The sequence below is a fragment of the Elgaria multicarinata genome, chromosome 13 (genome assembly GCF_023053635.1).
Source record: "Elgaria multicarinata webbii isolate HBS135686 ecotype San Diego chromosome 13, rElgMul1.1.pri, whole genome shotgun sequence".
NCBI classification, from domain to species: domain Eukaryota; kingdom Metazoa; phylum Chordata; class Lepidosauria; order Squamata; family Anguidae; genus Elgaria; species Elgaria multicarinata.
This window is the reverse complement of record NC_086183.1, coordinates 31687808-31709295: the sequence shown is the minus strand read 5'-3', so window position 1 is coordinate 31709295 and position 21488 is coordinate 31687808. Positions and strand designations below refer to the sequence as shown.

General features: G+C 49.6%; 2 protein-coding genes across 3 annotated transcripts in view; both read left to right on the top strand.

Annotated features, from left to right (window-relative positions):
- The window catches only part of DMPK (DM1 protein kinase), a 399930-nt gene that overhangs the window by 186046 nt on the left and 192396 nt on the right, over positions 1–21488 (top strand). The window lies entirely within an intron of this gene.
- NOVA2 (NOVA alternative splicing regulator 2) overlaps positions 5293–21488 on the top strand; it is a 37392-nt gene continuing 21196 nt past the window's right edge. Inside the window, exon 1 of one of the 2 annotated variants that reach the window (XM_063140051.1) lies at positions 5293–5524. In XM_063140051.1, coding sequence (XP_062996121.1) covers positions 5305–5524 — 220 coding nt within the window. In that variant the 5' untranslated portion in view covers positions 5293–5304. Of the gene's footprint in view, positions 5525–7741; positions 7918–21488 lie in introns of those variants that run through there. The other variant, XM_063140052.1, reaches the window with a different exon arrangement.

Sequence of the window (21488 nt, the reverse complement as noted above, 5' to 3'; positions counted from 1 at the left end):
ACAAGCTGGAGCGTGTTCAGAAGAGGGCAACCAGGATGATCAGGGGTCTAGAAACAAAGCCCTATGAAGAGAGACTGAAAGAACTGGGCATGTTTAGCCTGGAGAAGAGAAGATGGAGGGGAGACATGATAGCACTCTTCAAATACTTAAAAGGTTGTCACACAGAGGAGGGCCAGGATCTCTTCTCGATCCTCCCAGAGTGCAGGACACGGAATAACGGGCTCAAGTTAAAGGAAGCCAGATTCCAGCTGGACATCAGGAAAAACTTCCTGACTGTTAGAGCAGTGCGACGGTGGAATCAGTTACCTAGGAGGTGGTGGGCTCTCCCACACTAGAGGCCTTCAAGAGGCAGCTGGACAACCATCTGTCAGGGATGCTTTAGGGTGGATTCCTGCATTGAGCAGGGGGTTGGACTCGATGGCCTTGTAGGCCCCTTCCAACTCTGCTATTCTATGATTCTATGATTCTATGGTCACTCAGTGGAGTGAATCAGGGAGTCACCTTCCTTTCTGCCCAGACTGAACATTTTCCTGTCAGGGATGTGCAGTAATGGAGAAAACTTCTCCTGCTGAATTTCTGCCTGTGATACATTTTTCAAAGGCGAAATAGCCCTGCTAAGTTTACAAAAAACCTAACAACTCTACTTTCAAGTGCAGGTCAAAGGCTTGTACATTCCATTTTAACAATTAAAGATTTATTTACTGCATTTTTATCCCACTTTTCAGACAATGACCCAATTCACTTGTAATAGTGGCAAATCATGGCTTAATTAATTTATGATTTGCCGGATTAAGTGCCACACATGAGTCGCTTCTGATTTGAATATGCCTGATCGTAGCTTGCTGTGTGATGTGCAAACCTGGACACTTTGGGTTGTTTGTGGATTAAGCAACCCAAAGTTAACCTAACAACTAATCACAGGTTAATTTTTAAAACCCACATTTCATTTCATTTATTGCATTTTTATACCACCCAATAGCCGAAGCTCTCTGGGCGGTTTACAAAAATCAAAACTACAATATTTAACCTATATTTAACTATATTTAACCTATAGTGTCCAGATTCACAACATACAGTTGGATCGATTGGTGGTTGAATATTCAAATCAGAACCGGCTTGCTCACGCCATGCAACTCAGCAAATCGTAGGTTGTTTAACCCACAGTTTGCTGCCGTTATGTGTGAACTGGCCAAATTACTGTCTTCCGGAATAGCTCACGTGAATGAAAGAGAGAAGGGCTGTGCCATCAGGCTTACAAACTAAAGAGACAAGTCACAGAAGGGGAGGAGAGGGGAAAGGTAGCATGGGCAAGGCAGATGGTGAAAATCACAATTGGGCCCTGAACGGGGTGGGGTGAGGTTGCCGAATGTGATTCCTCAAGGTTATAATATTTTAAAAGAGGACCTCCTGGGTCAATTGTGGCCAAGGTTTGGGACCGCTGGCTGGCTTCCTTACTGTACTGAAAGTCCCTTGGCATTAGCGGGATCGGGGCCAAATTTATGGCCAGCCAGGATTTTCCAAACAGCTCAGCAGTCTCTTTTCAGGCTCAGTTTAACAAGGTGCTGAGCTACTGAGGAAATCGGTTCATTTATTTTTGTGCTTACGTGGGGGACAAGATCTACAGAGCGAGAGAAAGAGAATTCAACGGATGGGTACTGTAGGCTAGCAAAATGCCCTTCATTATGAGGAGCAATGGGTCTTAGGGACTGCAGAAGGACAGCCGGTACGAGGGTGGGGGGTGCTTGCGTGCGCACACACACACACACACACACACACACTATCTTCTGGAGTTCTCCTCTGTACAAAGCAACATACCTGACGTAGTCTTTTAGTCATAGTAGTGAGTGACAGGTATAGAACATCTATACCTAAGTAGTGTGTGTGTGGGGGGGGATGTTTATCATGCAAACATCTATGTATTATTTTGTTGATGGTGTTGTTAAAGAAGGGTAACTGTTTGTGTTGAGTCATAAAAGCAGATTCCCCACCCACCCCCATACAAAAGCATCACTGTGGGTAGGAATGTGCGTAGTCCACATGAATAAAATGCAATCAAATGTCTGTGTCACAAAAAAGCAGGATTCCATAGCATTCATAAATTATGCAAACAAAGAAAAATTGCCCAATTTTTATATTTATTTTGCATAATCCTTCTCTCTTTTGATTAACTTTCTCACCATTTATTCTGTTTCTTGCTCGTTATGGGGAAGGACAAGGAGTTATATAGTGTCCTGAAGCCCTAAATGTTCCAGCCATCACTCATAAACTTTCAAGCGCATCTTTGTGATCATAAGAACATAAGAACAGCCATGCTGGATTAGACCAAAGGTCCATCTAGTCCAGCACTCTGTTCACACAGTGACCAACCAGTTGTCAACCAGGGATCAAAAAAGCAGGACATAGGGCAACAGCACCCTCCCACCCATGTTCCCCAGCAACTGGTGCACAAAGGCTTACTGCCTTGAATACTGGAGATAGTACACAACCATCAGGGCTAGTAGCCATTGATAGCCTTTGCCTCCAGGAATTTAAAGCCATCCAAATGGGTGGCCATCACTACATCTTGTGGTAGTGAGTTCCATAAATTAACTATGTGCTGTGTGAAGAAGTCCTTCCTTTTATCTGTCCTGGATCTTCATGGGATGTTTCCTGGTTCTAGTATTTTGAGAGAGGAAGAAAAATGTCTCCCGCTCCACAGTCTCCACACCATGCACACACCCAGCCTGGCTGCAGGTCTGGTAGTCACATTACAGCCCAGTGCTATAATCATATCCCTGTGAATTCCTATTAAGAGCTTGTTCTCTTAGATTTCTTTATCTTCTCCACTGGCTTCCCCATGACTTTTTAAGGCACGCTACAAAGAGGCACAAAAGTACCTTGGGTCATGCAGCAGGTGTCAGCAGGTGGTGCTATTGTGTAATTTTACTTTGCTGTAAGGGACTCTCTGCTTAACGGACCTGTGCCCCTGGCTGTGGATCCTTGAAATGGCAGAGAAATTGTGGGGATCCTATGCTAGGTAGAGTTGATGCTGAAGTTGTCGTCCCGTCCCCCCAAAGTAGAATAACAGTGTTGTTTGACTAGGGAAGCAGGTTTAGGAAATGCTTAGATGAACGACTATTGGGAATTGTTAAAAATGGTTGCAAGGAGCTGCCATTAGTCCGAGGGCTGGACCATCTGCGGCTCAGCACTGTTGACTCCCACCAGAAGGAGCTCTCCAAGGTCTTAGGTAGAGGCCTTTCATAGCCCCGTTACCTGTGAGGTTTTAGGTAGAGATGCCGGCGATTGAACCTGGGACCTTTCAGCATGCATCGCCTGTGAGTTTGCATTTTTGGAGCGCGACCTGGGGTTTAATGTGGCCCTGCAGGAGTCCCAGCCCACCCAAGGCCTCTGCATGGGATCAGAAACCTTGGTGCATGACCATTTTGTGGAGAATGCTAGAGATGGAGGCTCAGGATGCTGGGCTGTGTGAAAAACAGACAAGGTGAACTTAAAGCAGATCTTTGTGGTTTGGAGATGGGTGGATGAGAAAGTGACAGGCCCAGAGGCGAGGCGAGGTGCCCTTTCAGCTCTCCCCAGGAGCAAAGACAGTGGACCCCCCCCCCCCCAGGACATCCTGTGCAGCCCCATCGGAAGGCAGGGTCATGCTTCTGGATGACTCGCATGTGCAAGAGACCTTTCTGGTCGGTGCCCCATGGGAATGAGGGGGGTGGGTAGCTCGGGGAACGGAAAAGCACCTTGCGTGCCCCACATCCTGGGTTCAGTCCTTACCATCAGCAGTGAGCCGGATGTTTGGGGCAGCCAAGGTGAGGAAGGGACCTGGGAGGTTTGCTGCTAGCCAGAATGTTCGTTTGTTTAAGATCCCGCCATTCTTTCAAGGAGCTTGAGGGCCATAGCTCCCCCTTGCACACACCCCATCCCTAATGTTATCTTTACAACAGCCCTGTGAGGTAGGTAAGGCTGAGAGACCCTGGTTGTCCTAAGGTTTCCCAATGAGGTTTCTGAGTGAGAGTGGGAGTGGGTGGGATTCGAACCTGGGCCTCCTCAGTCTTCCTCTGACAACTACATGAGGCAGGAGGAGGAGAAGGAGGAAGTGGTGGGCTAGCTCATGGACTACTCGGGGCTAAGCCGGCTCCGTGCGGCCCTCTGGGACAAGGAACCATTTGGATCAGGTGCCCAAACGTTCCAGGCTGGTTCCGGAGAGCCGGTCGGTGCACTGAAGGCAGAAAGAGCGGCAGGAAGATTAGCACAAGGAAGGGATGGATGGCGGGATCTCCCCCCCCCCCGCGCCCATTTCCCATCCGCTCTGCCCCCCGCCTTGCTCTACCCTGGAGCTCACAGCTGCCTCTTTTCGCTTCCCTCCCACCTGCTTCTCCCTCCCGGCTGTGCCAAGCCCCCGAGGCAAAGAATAGCTCCTCTCTCTCTCTCTCTTTCTCTCTCTCTCTCAATCTCTCTCTCTCCCCCAACAGCCCCCCCGTCACTTGTCAGCTTGGCCCAGCTCCTCGCAGCCAATCTGCGCGGGGAGGTGGGGTGGGGGGGGGTGGAGAAGGGGGGTGGGTCTCTCCTCCAACGTCAGGGGCTGGGTTGCTTGCTCCACCGCCACTGCTATCCAGGACAGGCTAAAAGAGGGACGCTGTGAACAGGCAGGCTGTAGCTGGCTGCGCTTTCGCTCTCTTTCTTCCCCCGAACAAGACGCGCCAGTGTTTCCACCCACCCCCCACCCCCACTCCCACCCCCTGCCCTCCAGCCTCCGCCTGTCCCCGGGGCTCAGCCTTTCCCCCCAGACCCGCTCCACCCCTCCCTGTGATCCTCCCCATCTCCCCCGGAGAAGCACCTGGGTGGGTTGTTCCCCTCCCCCGCAATTTGGGAGCGCATCAAGAGGGTCCTTCCTCCTTCCCTCCCTCTCTGCTCCCCTTTCTCCGTCCCTCACCCAGCTTCTCCCCCTCCTTTGCATCCCAAGGGGGTGTTAATTCCTCGCCGCTTTCCCTTTTTGGATTTGCCTTTGCTTGAGGGGGGCGGGGAGGGGTGGGAGGGAGGAAAGGAACCAGGGAAGTGGGCCCGCTCGCTACCCACCCAGTCCCAGCCCTGCCTGGTCACTTTCATTTCCCCCCTTTGTCAATTTCACCTGGAGCACTGCAGGTCTCTCCTCGGTCCCCAAGCCCCTTCCTCAGCTGGACACACCTCCCTCCTCCTCCTCCTCCCCACCGCCCCCTCCCTAAAATCTGAGCATCTTTTCTCTCCCCCCCCCACCTCCCCCTGCTGGAGTCTCACGGGTACCGCGGAGGGGAAGTCCTCCGCGCCCTCGGCATGAAGATGATGGCAGGCGGCTCGGTGCATCAAAACGGCATCTTCCCTTCAGCTCCTCAACAGCAGCAGCAGCAGCAGCAGCAAGGGCCCCCCCAGCAGCAGCAGCAGCCCCCGCAAGCCCCTCCGCAGCCCCACATGGATTCCGACCCTCCCGACTCTAGGAAAAGACCCTTGGAGACCCCCACTGAAGCGATCAGCACCAAGCGGAGCAACACAGGAGGTGAGCCGCGATTGCATGCCGGTGGGAGAACCAGGGTGGTGGGTGGGTGGCAATGGAGCCGGGCAGACAGACACAGAGAGAAGAATCTAAAGGGTGAGGAAGTCAGGGGGGGCACAGTGCCTCCCCCACCCCCCTGTTCGCCGTTTCCAAATGCGTCCACCGCAAGGCGTAGATCCTTGGGGCTGAGGGGAAACCCTACACGCAGGCAACCTGGCCCCTCAAATCCAGCTCCTCGCCTTGGAGGCCTACTCCCTAAATCTGTTTAACCCCCCCCCCCACTACCGCCCCCAAACCTTTCCCACAAAGCACCCCCCCCCGCCCACGCTCTGGGTATTCATATCTTAGCATTTGCTAATTCTCTTCTTTAAGATACTCCATCCCTGACCTATATCTCTTTGCCAACCTGAGCCTGTTTCTCCACCTCTGCAGCAAACCTGGTCTCCCCCAAACCTATGCTTGAACCCCGCATCTCCACACACACACACACACCACAACCCTTCAACTGCCTCTTCTTCCTCCGTCTCTCCCCCCCCCCCCCCCATACCGCCACTCTTGTATTTGCTTTCTGGGATTGTCCCCTTCATCACCTTTAACGTGAGGGTTTTCTTCACACCCCAAAGCCCATCATCTGCTCCCCTTTAGCCCTGTCCCCCAAGCCCCCCCCCAAAGGGAGTCATCTCGACACCCTGTAGTGCAAGTTCCAAAGGATGGGTGTGTGTGTCTCTCTTCCTGGCTCTCTTCCCCTTACGGTTTTTAGGAAACCAGTTCAATTCGTTCTGCACCTTGACCCCCACAAACTGTCACTAGTATTGGTGAGTCCAAGCTGAAGCCAAGACAGAGGGTCCTATACAACATTTTGTATCTCCTGGCTTGGAAGGGGGAGCACACAAAATCTCTCCCCCCCCCCCATCCCGTCCCCAAGAACACACATTTCCCTGCAAAGATTTTACTAGCCCATGCAGCTGTTTATGTCAAAATGGAGTCTGTTAGAATAACTGTCTGCTTGCAGGGAGGAAGGGAAAGGAGGTGGAGAGATTTTTTTTCCACACACATAGACTATGGAAAACCTGTCAGCCCCCCTCCCTTCCTCCTCCCCCCTGCTCCCCCCCCCCCCATCGTCTGCCTGAGGAAATGAAGAAGGGAAGGATGTAAAATGTTGAACTCAAAAGAGGATGCAGATAGCTGGGATGTTGAAAACGGCTGGGATCCAGGAATTAGTGGGGAACTGTAGGCAAAGGGAGGTGAAGCAGAGTGCCCCCCCCATGTCGACTGAATTTTGGGGACAAATAATCAAGACTTGTGCACATTTCTGAGTCGTTGGTTGTTGTTTTTTTTAAGAATATGTAGGGGAAAATGTGATAAAATACAAATGGCCATTCCTGGTGTCTGAATTCCAGTTGTCACTAAGGCGGTGTTAAAATAGGTGTTTGTGAAGCGCCACATTCTCTCTCTCTCTCTCTCTCTCTCTCTCCCTCTCACTGACTCACCCATCTGGGTTCCTTTTGTGAAGGGCGACTTGGCTCCTTCTGGCATGTTTGAACCAACAGCACTCGTTGTGTATAGCTTCCGTGCCTGCACAATTCTAATTATCGTTATTATTTAGTAGTGGTAATTCAATCGGGTTCCGTCTTATTACTTGGAATGATTAGCCTATGTCGACACACACACACACACACACACACAGTCGCACACACATGCACACCATCACCCTCCAGATGTAATTAACATTTGGAAATGCGCGTGAGCCTCAGCGTTAGGGCAAGAAGCAATAAATATTGCATCTGAAAGCGCCCTGGGTTCCCCCGGGGGAAATCGCCCTTCCTTATGACAGTGTCTTTGACGGCACTAATGGAGCGATCAGGAATAAATAAAATGGGTGGAGGAGGGTGGGCTTCATGCTCATGTGTGCACAGAAGATTTAGGTTTGAGGAAGCGAAGGAGACAGAGGGATGGAGAGGCGAATGAGAAGGAGCAAAGATCTGCTCATATTCTAAGCATGTCCAAGTGGGTTGGCCGCATTGGAGGAGACGGGCAGATCGCTTCGGTGGGTGTTGCTGCAGCGGGGGCAGATTGAAGACTGCCGTCTGGTTGCTGTGCCTGGCTGGTCGATCCCACCTGATGGGTTGCTGTGTTGTTTTTCGATGAAAGCGGTGACAGGTTGGGGGTGGTGGTGGTTTGAGGATTGGCCGGTTGGGTTGATTCCAGTGATGGATTTGGGGGAGGGAGAAGGGGAAGCATTGATGGTATTGCAGCGAGGGGGGGTGAGAGAAGGAGTATGACGGAGATGGAGGGGGACGCGTTGGTGGTACCTAGTGTGCATTGCCAAAGGACACCGATTGCCGAGGAAATGCGCAAGAGCGAGAGCCAGGCAGGCCTCACGGCCCAGCTGGGAGGTTAGTGAGTGTGTGAGTGTGGGGGGAGCCGTGGGCCTGCGTGGGATGGGTGAAGGTCAAACTGGGTGGGACATTTTGCGCTCGATCGAGTGAAGGGGTTTTAGTGGAAGGAGGCCAGATTGTGCGGGTGAGTGTTGGGCATGGCTCTCAGGACGATGGGGCGTAGGATGGCGAAGGGGCAGATTGTTGTGCCGGCTTGGCGGAGTCCTTGGGGACGTCGACCAAGACCAGGATGTCTCTCCTGAGCTCTGCGAGTGAAACGCAGGCCTTCCTGGCAGCAGGAAGGGCCGACGTCACCAGCAGGAGGGGTGACCGAAGAAGAGAGATGTCCGTTGCCTCTCTGGCTGCTGGCTTTGTAGCATCGTAGAAGGGATGTCTGGGTAGCTTGTGGCTAAGGAAGGTGTAGGGGTTGGATTATGGAGGGGGGTCCTGGTGAGGCCTAGTGATGTGTAGAAGGATTTCCTGGGGTAACGGTGTGTGTGTGGGGTGGCAGCGGGGAGATGGGCTCCAGCCTGGCATTTCTCAGAGACTTGTGATGGGCGGCCCAGAGGTCAAGGTTAATACTTGGTCTTGAGTTTGGTTCCTGACGTCCCTGCATGACCTTGGGCAAGTCACCGCATTCCTCCTTCATGTGGCTGGTGTGGTAGAAGCTCAGCTCTGAATGCCAAGGAAAATGGGTTACGGCAGCCTCTCTCCTTGGAAGCAGAGAGGCACGCTGCCTGCTTTTCCAAAATGGCTGCAAAAGCGGCTCCTCCCCATCCCGTGCTTCTTACGGCGGGCTGGGAGGTGAGGCCTGGAGGCCAGTTTCAAAGCAGTGGACCCGAGAGGTTCTTGGCTTTTTCGGGTTGGAACGGAATTGGGAGGGAAAGAAAACCTACCGCAGCGCCATGAGGGCAAAGGAACCCCAGCAACAAAGCATTGCTGGGAAAGGGAGGTAAGGAGCCAGGTAAGTTAAGCACCTGTGCAAGGAAACAAGAGAAAATCAGTGGAGGCTGGTGGCTCCGATGTCAGTGGGGCAGTGAATCCGCTCCGGGTTTCAGTCAGAACCAGTCAGAACTCTGAAGGAGCTCCCTACGGTGCTTCTGCTTCAGAGCCACCAGCCTCTACTGGAAAGAATTATTCTCTTCCCACCGCTATAGTAAGCTTCAAATCTCAGCCAACTTCACAGCACAGGTCTAAGCACTGAAAACCACGCTAAGCAAATAAAGCCAGCTTAAAACTAAAAACCCAGCAGGGCTGTGGGGGACTAACCAGTGTTTTGCACCGAGTGTCACATAGTGCTTGTGGCTGTCTTGTTGCTGGGTGGGTAGGTGGGAGTTGTGGGCATGGGGGTGGTGAGTGCCGTGACCTCTAACTCTCAGGGAACAAGTTCGTTCCCTTGAGGTCAAGGCAGCTGACCCCGGGAAGCCATGAACAACAGAGAGCGTTGTAGACCAGACCTTCAGGGACTTGATGGGGAGGTTCTGCTCCCAGCCTGGCCTGCCAGCGTCTCTGCTGTTAGGGAAAATGAGGGTCTCTGAGCCCTTTCCCAGCCGGGCCTGTGGAATCGACCAGAGATGGGGTGGGTATTTGGACCTCGGAGGGGCTTAATGCCTCCATACAGTGCATCATAAAAACTCCTTCATACAGTGCATAGTTAAACTATGGAATTCGCTGCCACAAGATGCAGTGATGGCCATCAATTCCTGGAGGAGAAGGCTATCCACGGCTACTAGTCCTGATGGCTATGTTACATGGGCAGGAGAGTGCTGTTCCACTCATGTCTTGCTTCAGGGTTTCCGATAGCCAGCTGGTTGGTCACTGAGTCAACAGGATGCTGGACTAGATGGACCCTCGCCTGATCCCGCATGTTTCTCCTGATGTTCTCCTTGAGGGAAGGAGTAGTCCCCACTTCCTAAGAGCCATTATGGAAGAAACCTAGCTTATATATTTAACTTTGAAAGACCGTATTCTCCCTTATGAGCCTGCCCGTGCTTTGAGATCTTCTAGGGAAGCCCTTCTTTCAGTCCCACCATCTTCACAGGTGCGTTTGCTGGGAACATGGGAGAGGGCCTTCTCGGTGGCTGCTCCGGTGCTCTGGAACTCTCTTCCCGGGGAAGCTAGGCTGGCTCCCTCCTTGATGGGTTTTCGGAAGCAGGCTAAAACTTTTTTGTTCCAGCAGGCCTTTGGAGAATAATCCGGCCCTCCATCTATGTTAATGTCTTATAATTTTGTTGTGTATTTTAAACGTTTATGGTTTTGTTCCCCCCCCCCCCCCATGTATGTTTTAAACTTTGTAAAGCTGCCTTGAGGCCCAGCATTGGGCAAAAGGCGGGATACAAATATAATAATAATAATAATAATAATAATAATAATAATAATAATAATAATAATAATAATATCCACTGGTTTCTGATCATTCTGATACAACAGAGAGGAGGATCACGAAGACCCCCCCTTGGGCTCCCATGGAGGAAAAAGGGGTGGGATATACAGGTAATAAATCAATAAATTACTGCCCGGGTCACATTTGCCCTTCTCGGGTAAAGTGCTGGAGTATGTGGTGGTGACGTTGAATGGTGGTGACTATTTGGATCCAGACCATTCCAGGCCTGGTTTTGGGATGAAAACAGTCCTGGTCGCCCTGGTAGCTAAATGGACCGCGGTAGAGCAGCGCTGATGTGCTCCAACTCTCTCAGCAGCTTTCAATACCTTCAACCATGGTATTCTTCTGGATCGCTTATCTGAGCTTATTTGTTTATTTATAATTGCATTTGTTTATTATGTATTATAAAAACGCCTATTCTCTGGGTTGAGCATAGGAGGCACTGTGTCACGGTGGTTTCAGACTGTCCTGGATGAAGAGTTTCAGAAGAGGGGAGTTGGAGATTTGTGCTCCACCCTGTGGCTATCAGCCTGTGCGTCCTGCCTCGTCCCCTATGCTCCCTATGAAACCGCTGGGGGACGTCATTCAGAGGTTTGGGCTGAAGTGCCATCCGTAGTATGCAGGTGACACCCAGATCTACCTCTATTTCCCCTCTAATGGTCTTAGGGAGGCCGTTGAATGTCTAAAACGGTTTCTAGAGCAGTGGAGGCTGGTGGCTCGGATGTCAGTGGGGCGGTGAACCCGCTCCGGGTTTCAGTCAGAAGCAATCAGAACTCTGAAGGAGCTCTCCAAGGTGCAAGATCCTCCGCTAGACTAGAGACAGTTTTGGGAGGGATGAGGGCAAAAAAGCTGAGACTTAATCCAGACAAAACAGAGGTACATTGCATAGGTAAACAGACGAATAGAGGATTAGATGGGGTTGTACTCCCCATGAAGCAGAAAGTGTGCAAATTCTGAGCGCTCCTGGACTCAGCACTGACTGGGAAGCTCAGCTTGTGGTAGTGGCCAAGAGTACGTTTTACCAGCTTAGGCTGGTACCACAGTTGTGACCCTATCTAGAGGTGGTTGATCTTGCCTTGGTTATCCATGCTCCGGTGACATCCAGGCTGGACTACTGCAATGGGCTCTATATGGGGCTGCCTTTGAAGATGATTTGGATACTTCCGCTGATGCAGAATATTGTTGGGGACTGGGTGGTTGGCTCACGTGACACTGATAATGTTAAAACTTTACATGACCAGCCTTAATTTGGGGGGGGGGGGGCGGGGGAGAAGAGAGGCTCTTTTTCAGTGCACACCTTCACAGTTGCGCAGCTGTAAGTGACCAAATGATTTTTATTTTTAAAACTGCATTCCTTCACAGCTGAGTAACACATGCAGTTACTCAACTCTTTTTTTTTTTTTTAAAAAAAAGCAACTTGAAATGGCAGCATGATCTTCCACTTCTCCTGCAATTGCAGCACTATGTGTCACGTACTTCTGCTATAAACACAAAGGTTTAGTTTTAAGAAAGGGACCTGTGCCTGAAAATCTTAGTTGTGGAACTGATGAGCGAGGAAGAAACCTTTTGACTTAGGAAGGAGCCACATTATTTCTTTATAGTGGTAGTGAAGTGCACTGACAACTGTTGGGCCCATTGACACAGACCATAGACTGCTTTCATACTGCTATATCCTGCTTGGTGTGGCTCCTGCCTGTTATATATATCGCTTTCATGCTGCTTTCATAGTGCAATATCCTGCTTGGTGTAGCTCTGGCCCCAATCCCAAGACCTGGTGCAAGATGTAAGTCTTGTTGAAGTGCTTGGGAAGAGTAGCCACAGGGCTACCCAATTTCTCATCTACGCAAGTGGGCAATTGGCAACGAAGTCACATTTAATTTCAAAAGAGGAGACTAAAAGCATTACTTGATTAAGCGGTTGGAACGCCTTCCCTAGGAGTAAAGGCTAAAGCACGTGGGGCATTTTAGTCTTATCAAAAAATAAAAAGACAACGCAGGTCCAAGGGCTGGCGAGGCCCAGTTCCCGTCCGCTCGGAAAGCAAAACCTGTTCACAGGAGAGTGGGAAACAGGCAGACAGGCTGTCTATTTCAAGCCAGAGTATTGGTCTTCTTTCTGTCTGGGGGCCGAGTTCAATTTCAGACAAAGTTCTGGGGCTGCATTCCAGCGGTGGATGGGACTGAAGGCAGAAAGGATGAAGCCAAAATATCACAAATACCTCCAACTGCAACATGTATCTGCTTTTTATTTGTGTTTATTATTATTTGTGTTTATTATTATTTGTGTTTATTATTATTTGTAATAATAATAAAATTATTATTATTATTATTATTATTATTATTATTATTATTATTATGCTCTTAAAACTAGAGAGTCATTTCAGCCTTTCAAAATGGGGGGGGGGAACACTGGCGACCCGCCGGGAGACCACCAAATTCTCAGTGCTTGGGGGAAAGGGCTAGGTCAGCCTTCCTCAACCTGGGGCACTCCAGATGTGTTGGACTGCATCTCCCAGAGCTGGCTGGGGCATTCTGGGAGTTGTAGTCCTACACATCTGGAGCGCCCCAGGTTGAGGAAGGCTGGGCTAGGTGAATGCCGCCACAGGGATCCCAGAGGGCTGGACTTTGCCTGCCAGCTTGACGTTCGCCATCCCCAATCTAGAGGGATCACACAGTGACAACCTTCCGCAGCCAAGTGTCCAAACTGAAGGAGCGCAGCAGACGTTGGAGCTGTATAGGAGGCAGTGGCGTGGGACAGGCTGCTCCAGGTCACCTGATTCCCAGGAACCAGGAGGATTCTGGGTTGCGGCGTTCGGGTCCTGGCTCAAACTGCTTGCGGTTCCCTCCTCCATCCAACGAAAGCCCAGTATGTGATATATTATTCAGGGCTCCTGCTTCAAGCTGTTGGCACCTCTGTTTCGAGAAATGCAGCGGTGTCTGTGGTGGGGCACTCTACACATGCTCAGAGGATGCTGGAACAGACCTCAGAGTTAGGGGTTGGCACGGTCAGGCACCTGCCGAGGACACCCCACCCCACCCCAGCAGGGGCCCAAGGACAAGAGGTCCTGGAGTTGCTCCTTCTGTTCCTCATCACAACCTGTTTGTTCTCGTGCCGCTCATTCTGGCCCAGACAATGGTGGTGGAGGATCAGGAGATGCTCCAGCCTCTTGGCTCCCTGCGTGCCAAGCAAGCAAGACGTAGCCATGATGAGGAAGACAAAGAGGAGGAAGAACCACAGCAGCCAGGGACAAGGGTGCTGAGAATGTCGACTCACGGCCTTGCCCGGGGGCCCTCCAGAACCTGGGTCCAGCACTGGTTCCCGTGCTCAGTCTTGGGTTTGAAACCCAGCATTTGGGGGAAGGCTTAGCTCCATCGTAAGCCCCCATTGAAAGGTAGCGACTGTGATTTCCCAGGAAAATAACTCGACGAGAAGATGCAGAAAAGGGCAGCCAGCATCGACCAGCAGCCTTCCCTGAACTTCCAGCCTTCATTTAAAAACCCAAACTTTCTAGTCCTTAAGATATAAGGAGATTATTTCAGACAGCATTCAGACGTCCACCTGCACATTTCTGGTGGCTTCCGGTCCTTGAACCGTCCTGCTTTTCGAGAGAACGCTCACCAGGGCCTGTTTGTAGCCAGCAAAGCCCTTACCGTGCACCCTCCCATTCAGATCAGATCCTTTCCTGTCCAGGAGGTGGGCACGTTTTCCCCAATTAGGCTGCAATCTTATATGCACTTCCCTGGGAGCAAGTCTCATTGAACTCAGTAGGGCTTGCTTCTGAGTAGACATGGCTAGGATAGCACTGTTAATCTCGCCACCCCTCTCTCCATCCTGCCGTGATGATCTCATCTAAGAGTGGGAGGTTCTAATGTTTGGCTCACTGTAGATCTCTGGATTTGTAATTTCAGATCGCAGCTCTTGCAGCTGTTTCGTACAAGGCTCTGCTTGAGCAGGGGGGAGCGGTGGTGGTGGTGGGAATTAGACATAACTAATCTGGTTCCAAACAATCATATATACACACAAACCCACACTGCCTGATTCTTCTCTGGAGCAGAGACTCATCTGCTGTTGGAGCTGAATGTGGGCTGGCAAAGACAAGGGTGTGAACCTGATCTGCTTTTACACCCCGGAGGGCAAGAGCATTGACCCAGAAGCTACAGAGCTAGCCAACAAAACCAGACCGTTTCTGCTGTTCCTACCCTCTACTCACCTGCTCCTCCGTTGTCAGCTGGCCACGGCGTTTTGGGATGGGCAGTACCCATCTGATACACCCTTCTCCACTTTGCCTCTTGGCTCTCCCTGACGTCTCTTCTCTTAACCTTTCCAGTTAAAAAAAGGATGTGAGACCCATAATGGTAGGGTGACCATATGAAAAGGAGGACAGGGCTCCTGTGTCTTTAACAGTTGCATGGAAAAGGGGATTTCAGCAGGTGTCATTGGTATGCATGCAGCACCTGGTGAAGTTCCCACTTCATCACCACAGTTAAAGCTGCAGGAGCTATACTGCAGATTTAAAAGAGGGCAGGGCACTGGCAGCTTTAACTGTGGTGATGAAGAGGAAATGTCACCAGGTTCTCCATATATACAAATGACACCTGCTGAAATTCCCTTTTCAATACAACTGTTAAAGATACAGGAGCCCGGTCCTCCTTTTCATAGGGTCACCCTACATAATGGCCAAGCTTGGAGTCTTGCCTACACTTTACTATCACAATGGGTTGGATTTTGTATCATTTGCCTTTAATTTGTGCAGCATATACATTTCTTTGATTCTCCTTCCCCCTCGTTGAATTATTTTTATGGTGACACCTCATTATTTAGCCTTTCGTCACTCCTAGTTTAAATATAGGATGTTCTGCTGTAGCTATGACAACTTGCGTTTACCAGCTCAGTTCCAATGACCTATAGAGACACAGAAATACAGATTGGATGGATGGATGGATGATGCTTGGGCCTGGTCTCACAAGGTGACCTTGAGCCAGTCTGGCAGTGTCTCGAAACTTGGGGCTAATCTCTAACACACACACCAACCATGTGTGCTGATGGTGCTTCTCCCCAATATTCCATTGAGTCGCCAAAACAGTGCTTGACCTAGCTGCAACTCTTTCCAGTAGCAGTGAGTTTAAAACTGTAGAACAGCCTTCCTCAACCTGGGGCGCTCCAGATGTGTTGGACTACAACTCCCAGAATGCCCCAGCCAGCTCTGCTGGCTGGGGCATTCTGGGAGATGCAGTCCAACACATCTGGAGCACCCCAGGTTGAGGAAGGCTGCTGTAGAACCTGTTTGGCAACATTTTCTCTCTTCTTCCGCCCACCCACCCCCCACCCCACAACTCTCATGTCTTTCTCCTCCTTTCATTCCCTGCTCTTTCCTTGCATTGATTTTTTTTATGGCATTTGCGGGCAGGGGGGAAAAAAAAATGAAACCCAAAAAATGGCTCCGTGACCTCCCCATTTTCTTCCACAGCCTTTGTTCTGCTCTTCCTCTGTGAGATTTTCTTTTTGGTGGGGGGGGGGGGGCGGGTAGCTATTTCTGACCGCGCATGTACAGAGCTGCGCAGCTGTGAATTACTACCCGTCTTTCTGTGAACCGCCCAGAGGATTTTGTCTATTGGGCAGGAGCGAAAGGAAATACAGGAAATGCAATGACATTCTTTTTAAATTGCTGTTGCTGCACACCGTTGAAGGTGTGCATGCACTCAGTGGACTCCAAGAGAGTGAGAGAGAGAGAGAGAGGAAGGAAAGTGAAACAGCCACATGCCCTCCCATTTCCCCTGCAATTGCAGCACTATAGTGAGGTTTGTGTCACGCACTTGCACTGCAAACACAAATGACAGAACGCATGTGACCTTTCGAACCGCTCTTACGTCTCTCGTAATTAGAACGTGACGCATTTGCGCGTGGCACTGGGTTGCATTACAAACGCAGCGGATCCTGCCCTGTGCTCATTAGCATGTGCTCCCGGAGCAATTAATGGGTTTTGGGGGGAAATAATAATACCGGCACAACGGTGCCTTGCGCACAAAAGGGCCTCCCGTGTTGATACTTCCTTGGTTGCTTGAGGCTGCGGCCCAGCCACTGAGCTACCTGGGATGTTCTGCGTTCAGCACTCTGCGCCTTCTTCAGGATCAGAAGGGAACAGAGATGAGCAGCGTTGGCCCCTGCAATTGGACAGAGTAAGGGAGCCTGTGGATTGGCTGGCCTGGTTATAAATAGCAGGAGCTTGCCTCCGGCCCCTAGACAATAGAACTGTATTTCATGCTTGTTGTACGCCAAGCGCCATCTTTTCCAACCCTTCCAGCTAAAGCCCTGGTTTTAATTCTTGATCTCAGGGGACCTGAGTGCCAGATGACTGAGCACACGGGGCCTTTGCCTGCCAGTATCAGCGACTTGAAGTTTCTTGGCTGTAAAATGGAAACTTATAAAGTAGCTCCAACTGAAAGTATCGACCATCTCGCATATTTAAAAGTGGCAAGGTGAATGGCTGAGAACCTTACTAGGGTAGCAATTATCCCAAAACTGCAGCAAGTGTGGGTCTGGTTAACCCTGCTAGTGTTTGATGAATCTTGCACATGCCTCAAGTATGTAGAGGGCTTTCTGAACACAGCATCCCAGGAAGTTCAGTAAGTAGTTTGCTGAAAATATCTACTTAATTGACAGTATTTTAATCTCACCTTTAACAAAAACAAAGGCTCTTAAAGATATTTCTGAAGATAGCCCTTTTCCCCAGGCTTTTGGTCTGCAAAACATGAGATGAAAGGAAAGAGGATGGGGAGGGAGGAGGAAAAACACAAGTTCAGGCACAGCAGGGAGGGAGGGGGCTCTCAGCTGGAGCAGTATCCAGGCACAATGGAGGGCATTTTGGCCCGTCCTGAGGACTGGCTGATTGTTCCCTGTCCCATGTTGGAAACAAAGCTGATAAAACTGGGTCAGATATTCTGAGTTTCTGATTCATACAGACCTTGGTGCTAAAGGAATGTGACCTGCATCTCAAAAAAGATAGCGTAGACCTGGAAAAAGTACTGGGAAGGTCAACTGAAAGAAGAGACTGGAATTTCTTCCTGATGAAGAAAGTCTAATGCAGGCTTCCCCGAGCTGATGTCCTCCAGAGCTGTTGGAGTGCAACTCCCATCATCCACAAGCAGCACGGAGACAGAGCTGTGTTGAGCTGCTCCAGTTATGGAAGCCTAGTCTAAAGTGCTTGGGGCTTCCTAATTGGGACGGGGGAGACTAAAGCCCACCCCCCACCCCCAGGATTGACATTGATAAAATAAAGAATGACGTAAAGAAGGTGAATAGAGAGACGTTGCCAGTGGAGGCTGGTGGTTCCCATGTCAGTGTGGCTATGAATCCACTCCGGGTTTCAGTCAGAACCAGTCAGAACTCCAAAGCTTTGCACCTTGGATAGCTCCTTTAGAGTTCTGTCTGAAACCCGGAATGGATTCACTGACCCATTGCACCAGCCTCCACTGGAAGTCGGAGCCATCCAATCAAGATGATTGCGAGAAACGTTTGGAACTTTTTCACACAAGCCCTGATTAAAATGGGATGTATTATTACAAAGTGCAATGATTTTCAGTAGCTGAAATAGCTAAGATTAGACAAATACGTGGAAATGTGGGTTTGTCGTCCGTTGGTTGCTAGTAGTTATGATAATTAAGTGAAGCTTCCATGTTCAGGAGCAAGTCTATCTTTGAGCACCATATATTGGGGTTGACCATTATGCTAATACCTTCATGTGTTTTGGAAATTATATTATTATTATTATTATTATTATTATTATTATTATTATTATTATTATTATTATCCCATAGCCAAAGCTCTCTGGGTGGTTTATAACAACAGATAAAATTAAAAATATAGATTTTTTTATGGCTGGGGAAAGGATACTTTGGATGGAAATAGGCAGTGAGAGTAATTCAGAGTAGGGCTAAGACCTTTCTTAGGATTGTACAGGAGCCACAGAGAGAGAGAGAGAGAGAGAGAGATGGCGAAGAGGAACAGCGGCCTTCTCTTTGCTGATCAGCTTGGCTCCATCGCAAAGGTCTAATGACTTAACTGGTTTAATCTTCCCAAGAGGGAATTCTTTTAAGTGGATTTAGGCCGAAGATCCGTCAGCTTAGAGAAGTCGTGGCAGGACGCTCGTCAAGGCGTCAGGATGGGGTGGCCCAAAAGTGGTTGCTGCTGACCGTGCGCCTCACACCTTCCTCCTCCAAGGTCGCCTGGTGCTTCTTGTCTGTCTCCTGTTCCCTGGTACCATTGCACAACGGCCTAGTCTCTCAGATGTTATTCAAGTACGGAGGGGAGACATGATAGCACTCTTCAAATACTTGAAAGGTGGTCACACAGGAGGGCCAGGATCTCTTCTCGATCCTCCCAGAGTGCAGGACATGGAATAAGGGGCTCAAGTGACAGGAAGCCAGATTCCAGCTGGACATCAGGAAAAGCTTCCTGACTGTTAGAGCAGTACGACAATGGAACCAGTTACCTAGGGAGGTGGTGGGCTCTCCCACCCTAGAGGCCTTCAAGAGGCAGCTGGACGTTCATCTGTCAGGGATGATTTAGGGTGGATTCCTGCATTGAGCAGGGGGTTGGACTCGATGACCGTATAGGCCCCTTCCAACTCTATTATTCTATGATTCTACTACTTTTTCCCTGAGCAAAACTAGTTTGCCTTTTTGATTTGGGAGGTGAAGCTAGAACATGGTTACCCCGGGGATGAGGAGTGTCTCATGGGCTGCAATGCGGTGTGCACTTACCTGAGAGCAAAGCCCACGGCACATAGTAAGATTGACTTCTTCTTAGGAGTGCACCGAGTGGCGGCTGGTGGCTCCGAGGTCAGTGGAGTAGTGAATCCACTCCAGGTGTCAATCAGTGCCAAGGAGCTCTCCAAGGTGTAATGCTCTTTCAGAGTTCTGACTGAAACCTGGAACTGATTTGCACTGTAGATAGCTCCTTTAGATGTATTTTTAAAAATTTATTTATTACATTTATAGACTGCCCCATAGCCGAAGCTCTCTGGGCGGTTTACAAAAGTTTAGTGGAGGAGAATTACTGCATTTTCTGAGCTACATGTCATCCTTTTAATGCTCAATAACGATGCTACCAATTCCAAACCTGTTTAAAGCCGTGGATTCCCTCAAAGCAGCCTGGGAATCATGAAACAACTATTCCAAAGTCCTTGGGTTGGCGTTGACCCCTAGGTTTGAAACAGATGAAGACGTGTAGTGTGGACAGGCCCACCACAGATGCTCTACCTTGAGGGAAGATGTTCAGAGAATATGCCACATGAGGGAGAGAACGTGAAATTGTGTGGGCGAGAGCAGTGAATAAGGGCTTATGGCTCCCTTTCCCAACTGGTGCCCTCCAGATGTGTTGGATTACAATTCCCATGGGCAATGCTGTCTAAGGCAGCCTTCCTCAACCTGGGGCGCTCCAGATGTGTTGGACTGCATCTCCCAGAATGCCCCAGCCAGCAGCTGGCTGCCCCAGAATGGCTGGGGCATTCTGGGAAATGCAGTCCAACACATCTGGAGCGCCCCAGGTTGAGGAAGGCTGGTCTAAGGGAAGCTGGGAGTTGTAGTCCAACACATCTGGAAGGCACCAAGTTGGGGTTAGGCTGGCTGATGAAATAGTTTCCTGAGATGCAGCACAATTGGAGAGGAAAAGGGAATGTGAAAATTGGGCTTAAGGATTTCTTTAAGGGACTGTAGCGTTCCAAACGCGTAGAAGAGGCCGTTGCTTTGTGAACATAAGTATGGTTTCTATTACCATTTATCATTTATTCAACAGCAGCATTAAATATGCTAAACACAGAAGCCCACGGAGTTGACAAGCTCCCTAATGTCGCTTGGTGTGTACTGATTGCCTTGACCTTCTTCCCAAATCCTCCTCCTCCTGCCCTAAAAATAATCCCCAAATGATGTTTATTTATTTATTTACTTATTTATTACATTTTTATACCGCCCAATAGCCGAAGCTCTCTGGGCGGTTCACAAAAATTAAAACCATCATAAAACAACCAACAGGTTAAAAGCACAAATACAAAAATACAGTATCAAAAGCACAACTCAGGATAATTGCCCTGAGATGCTGCCACCTTGCCAGAAGCTTTAATGGGCTGCTTTTATTTTGGGAATCTGTAGAACCCTTCCTTATTGGATAAAATCGATATTTTCTCTGAAGCTGCCCTGGGTCCTGTATTCAGGGTTTTGTGAACATTTGGTGGTGAAAGTAGCCAAGAGCAACAGCAAGTATGCTTTAAAGAAACAAACATGAATCAGTGTAAGTTGAACAAATAATGCTGAGGACTGGTTTTAGACCCCCCTCCCCACAAATTTAATTCCGGTCTGGGATCATGCAAGGGCTGTCATGACTATATGGTGTTAGTGACCTGTTTGTAGATACTGCCATTACACCGTCGGTCATAGGAAGTCCCTCTTGCTCCTGATTCTACACCACTGCCACCGTGAGTGACTGGACCATAATTTTCCGGGTTACAAAGTGCCAGCCTTCTGTTCTGCGCCATGGTAGGTGCCAAGCCAGAGGCCTTCAGTGCCATGAAGGGTGCAGAGTGTGAGGCAAGCAAAGTGGGACCTTTCCTGGTTCATCCAGTAGCAGCAGCAGCAGCAACCTTGCTGACATCTGGGTGCAGGTCTCAGTCTGGTCACGAGTGGTGTCGTGGAGTCAGGCCTTGCAAAGGGACACAGCGCTGGTACTTTTTGAGGAGCAAGGACACACTATGAAGAGAGATTGAAAGAACTGGGCATGTTTAGCCTGGAGAAGAGAAGATGGAGGGGAGACATGAGAGCACTCTTCAAAGACTTGAAAGGTTGTCACACACAGAGGAGGGCCAGAATCTCTTCTCGGTTTATTTATTTATTTATTACATTTCTATACCGCCCAATAGCCGGAGCTCTCTGGGTGGTTCACAAAAATTAAAAACATTCAAAGTATAAAACAGCAGTATAATAAAACCATAATATAAAATACAATAACAGCAGCAATGCAAAATTACAAATTTAAAACACCCAAGTTAAAATTTATTTATAGACTGTTAAAATGCTGGGAGAATAAAAAGGTCTTCACCTGGCGTCTAAAAGCATATAATGTAGGTGCCAAGCGAACCTCCTTAGGGAGCTCATTCCACAGCAGGGGTGCCACAGCAGAGAAGGCCCTGCTCCTCCTGGTAGCCACCTGCCTCACTTCC